General features: G+C 47.7%; 1 protein-coding gene across 1 annotated transcript; it reads right to left on the reverse strand.

Moving 5' to 3' along the window:
- Positions 1-596: 596 nt before the first annotated feature.
- Positions 597-4397, reverse strand: LOC128309314 (uncharacterized). The gene has a single exon (XM_053045666.1). The coding sequence runs from the start codon at positions 4395-4397 to the stop codon at positions 597-599; it is 3801 nt and encodes a 1266-aa protein (XP_052901626.1).
- Positions 4398-4918: the final 521 nt, after the last annotated feature.

Consider the following 4918-nt stretch of genomic DNA (forward strand, 5'->3'; position numbering starts at 1 on the left):
TGGTGGAACTTCATAGCAAAGTACAAAGTTCGTTTTGGATGGACAAAGTTAGTTGAAATAGACAGTTTTTGCATGAAAACTCATTCCTGGTGGAACTTCATAGCAAAGTACAAAGTTCGTTTTGGATGGATCAATTTAGTTGAAATAGACAGTTTTTGCATGAAAACTCATTCCTGGTGGAACTTCATAGCAAAGTACAAAGTTCGTTTTGGATGGATCAATTTAGTTGAAATAGACAGTTTTTGCATGAAAACTCATTCCTGGTGGAACTTCATAGCAAAGTACAAAGTTCGTTTTGGATGGACAAAGTTAGTTGAAATAGACAGTGAACGAATTTGCGGATTTCGGATTTATTTTGCTGGCTGTAATATTTACCGGAGTCGAGGCGTTGAGTAGAAAAAAGAGATCGATTTATATTTTTGCACCAGTATTTATAACCTCCATTGAGTGCCCCTGGCACTCACATTCCGACAGTTGACGAAACTTGACGAAACCGATCGTCAACTGTCAATTCGTCCTGGTGTGTTGTTGTTGTGCGTGAACATCCTCCCCCCCATGACAGAATGTCATAATAAAAAGAAAAACAACTAAAGTTGTTAGCACGTGGTGTTCGGGTCAGCGGCGAGTGGTAAGATACAAATCTTTGTGATCGGACGTGTGAGGATCCCCTTGGCGGTTTTTAGTTTAACCACTCGTGTGAGTTGGTCCTGGCCCGGATGAACGTCGATGATGCGTGCGAGGGGCCATCGGGTTGTTGGTAGGGATTCATCCATCAGGATGACTAATCGTCCAGGTAGTATATCATTGGTTCGGTGATGCCTCATGTTGTCCTTTTGCAATTCTTGTAGATACTCCGATGTCCAATGTTTCCAGAAACGTTGGAACATCAGTTGCCACTTTTGGAGTTCATCAAGTGTACACATCTTCAATCCAGTGTAATCTGGAGTAGGAACCGAATGCATGGATGTGCCGATGAGGAAATGCGCTGGGGTAAGTGCTGCCAAATCGTTCGGGTCGTCTGAGGTGGGCAATAAAGGTCGTGAATTCATTGCGGCCTCTATCTGCTGAAGGATGGTGCTGTATCCCTCGTAGGACAGCCTAGTGCTGCCTAGATGTCGGTAAAGATGTCGCTTGGCCGTTTTTACCGCTGCTTCCCACAATCCGCCGAAGTGGGGAGCCTTGGGAGGGGTAAAATGCCAAGTGATTCCCTTGTTGGCACATTCATTAGCGATGATGTGTTGCTGCTGTTCATCGCGGAACATGCGGAAAAGTTCACGGAGCTCGTGCGCGGCTCCTTCAAAGTTTTTTCCGTTGTCCGAGTGTATGTGTGCAGGTAATCCGCGCCTGGATGTGAAACGACGTAAGGCCGCTAAGAATCCCGCGGTAGTGAGGTCCCCAACCAGTTCTAAGTGGACTGCCTTCGTTGCGAAGCACACGAAGACGCACAAGTAGCTCTTCGCCGCCGCTGCACGCCGGTGCGCAGGCTTCAAGTAGAAAGGGCCAGCGTAATCTTTTCCGGTAACAGAAAAAGGCCGGCTGGGAGTGACGCGCGGTGGTGGGAGTTGGCCGACTTGTTGTTCCTCCAGGCGGGGTTCTTGGCGTATGCAACGGAAGCAGTTCCTTACGATTCTCTTCACTAGGTGTCTTCCATCTAGTGGCCAATACGTTTCACGTATTTGGGAAAGTAGCAGTCGTCCGCCGCCATGCATGAGCTTCTCATGATGGTAAGCCGCGATGAGCTCGCCAAATTTGTGATTCTTGGGAAGCACAATGGGGTGTTGCGATTGGTATGGAAGTTGCGATAGCTTCAATCGTCCTCCCACACGCAATATTCCTTGTTCATCGAGGAATGGGTTTAGTCTTCGTAACGGTGATTGCTTTGCGATTGCTTCACCCTTAGTCAATTGCTTTAGCTCGGTTGTAAATTCGTCTTGCTGTGCTAAGCGACATAGCACATTTTTAGCAGCTTCGGTATCCTCGGGAGTGATGCTCAATGGTGTAGTGATGCGTAGCGATGTTTGCTGAGTTCGTGCTTTCTCCTTGACGTTACGTGTGAAGCGAATGCAGAGTGCAATAATACGCAACAATCGCGTGTAGCTGGAACACATCGTAAACCAAGGATGATTAGTGACATAGTTAGTAAAGGCAGCGCTCACCTTACGAATCTCGAGATTTGCGTTCTCGTCCGGTTCAGGGCAGAAGTCGGGCCATTGAGATGAAGATAACGCCAACCATTCAGGGCCGGAAGTCCATAGCTTGCTCTTCAGGAAATCCACTGCTGCCATGCCGCGTGATACCAGATCTGCAGGATTTGTTGAACCGGGAACATGCCTCCACTGTCGTGGATGTGTGTAGTGTTGCACCTCGGCCACTCGATTAGCTACAAACGTCGCCCAAGTGTTAGGTGAGCCACCGATCCACTTAAGGGTGACAGTCGAATCGGACCAAAAGTATGATTCTGCTGCAGTTAGTCCCATCGCCTTCTTGACTCGATCGTAAAGATGAGCGCCTAATACCGCAGCGCACAGTTCAAGCCGTGGAAGCGTGACACGCTTAAGCGGTGCCACTCGTGACTTGGATGCAAGTAGAGTGATGTGAACCCGTCCTTGCGCACCTTCGCAACGAACATAGATGCAGGCTCCGTAGGCTGCTTCAGATGCATCACAAAAGGTATGTAGCTGCAATCGACTACCAGGTAATAGAGCATAACGATCTATTTTGAAACTGGATAAAAGTGGCCAATCATGTTGAATATCTTTCCATTTCTTGCAGATAGAATCAGGAACGGGATCGTCCCAGCCAGCTTTCTGTAACCATAGCTCCTGCATCATTATTTTTGAGCGAACAACTATTGGAGCCACTAGACCAAGCGGATCGAACATGCGGGCTATGCTAGAAAGAATCGTTCTTTTAGTAGTACAGGTTGTGTCGGTGTAAATCGCGCACGGAAATGATAGTACGTCGTGTTCAGGCTCCCACGAAATGCCGAGAGCTTTAATCGTTTCGTCGGGCATGAATTGTAAAGCTGACTGTGTTCCGATCTGATCCGATGCTAGACCGGTAAGTACTTCTAACCGGTTGGAAGTCCACTTTCTTAATTCGAATCCACCTTTCGACAATAATTCACTTAGTTCTAACCGTAGATGCCGAGCACTTTCAATGGAATCTGCACCCCCGATGAAATCGTCAACGTAAAAGTTGTTCTTCAGAGCGTCTGCGGCAACCGGATGCGCGGTACCCTCATCGTCGGCAAGCTGTTGCAATGTTCGAGTTGCCAAGAAGGATGAAGGGGATAAACCATACGTTACGGTGTTCAGCTCGTAATACTGGATCGGTGAATGGGGAGTAAATCGGAAGCAAATGCGGACGTAGTTTCTGTCATCGGGATGAAGCAGAATTTGGCGATACATTTTAGCGATATCGCCAACAACAGCCACTTTGTATGTGCGAAATCGAAGGATGATGTCTAGTAATTCATCCTGAACTGCTGGACCCACACATAACATATCGTTCAGGGAGTATCCTGAAGAGGTTTTTGCAGAGCCATCAAATACCACTCTTGTTTTTGTTGTAGAACTCGACGCCTTAAAAACGGGATGGTGCGGCAGATAGTATGCTGATTCATCGTCATCTGGAGCTCGCAGTAGTGACATATGTCCTAGCTCCAAATACTCTCGCATGAATTCGTGGTATGCTGCCTTAATACGAGGATCGCGTTCTAATCGTCTTTCGAGCATAGTGAAGCGTCGTAGGGCCGATGATTTCGATAATCCGAGCTTTTCTTTAAAGTCTGACTTCTTTGGTAAGCGAACAATATAACGACCTGTATCGTCTCGTTGTGTCGTATCTAGGTATAAATTTTCGCAATACCGTTCTTCAGGTGAAAGGCCATCTCTAACGTGTAGCTCTTCCATTTTCCAGAATCGCTCGAGGGTTTCATCGAGCGTGCTCATGCAAACAACGGAAGAGGCGTAGGATGTATCATTATTAATATTCGGGATAGATGCTGAACCGCTCACGATCCACCCGAACATACTCTCCATAAGGACCGGAAGATGGATAGCAATTCGATATTGAGCCCCGCTTTGGAAGAATTCATGATAATGCCGGGCACCGAGGATGAGATCGAGCGGTGCCGACTTATTGAACTGGGGGTCGGCAAGAATGAAATTCGGCGGTATTTGCCATTCATCGGTGCGCACATCATGCGCTGGCAAATCCCCGATCAAATTGTCAACTATCAAAAAATCAGCATTCAGCTCATACGGGCTCGTTCGGGAAGATATCTTCGCACGCACCGATTTTCGCACAGGGGTGGAAGAATGACCCGCACCGATAAGAGTGATGCTGATAGGATCGTGCTTCAAAGCTAACCTATTAGCAAGCTTGGTGCTCATTAGGTCAGCCTGAGAGGCACTGTCCAATAATGCTCGAGCTGGGTGCACAATACCATGTGCATCAACAATGTGCACTATGGCTGTTTGCAGAAAGACATGATCATATGTCTGCTGGCCTGCGTGTGCAGCCACATAGTGTCTCTGGGTGTTTGTGCTGTGATCGTCTGTGTTGTGTGGTTGGTTCGCCGGAACAGTTCGCGCAGCTGTCATAGTGGTTGCAGTGGGAAGTGCTCCGTGAGCATTGTGTTGTGAGTGTAATAGTGTGTGGTGCGCTGAGTGGCAGTTTCTGCATTTGTATTGCGAAGAGCAATCGCGAGCTCGATGATTGTCCCGCAAACAGTTAATGCATAACTTATGAAACATTACGCTACGGTATCGTTCTTCCGGACTCATAGCTATGAATCGTGGGCATTTAGTGAGGTTGTGCTCCTGGTGGCATATGATGCATTTTCGCGCGTCATGAGAGGTGGACGGGAAACTAGACAGCCGAGTGAGATTCGCATGTTTTGGTGTGAAGTGCG

Source organism: Anopheles moucheti, unplaced genomic scaffold, assembly GCF_943734755.1.
Source record: "Anopheles moucheti unplaced genomic scaffold, idAnoMoucSN_F20_07 putative_Y_193, whole genome shotgun sequence".
NCBI classification, from domain to species: domain Eukaryota; kingdom Metazoa; phylum Arthropoda; class Insecta; order Diptera; family Culicidae; genus Anopheles; species Anopheles moucheti.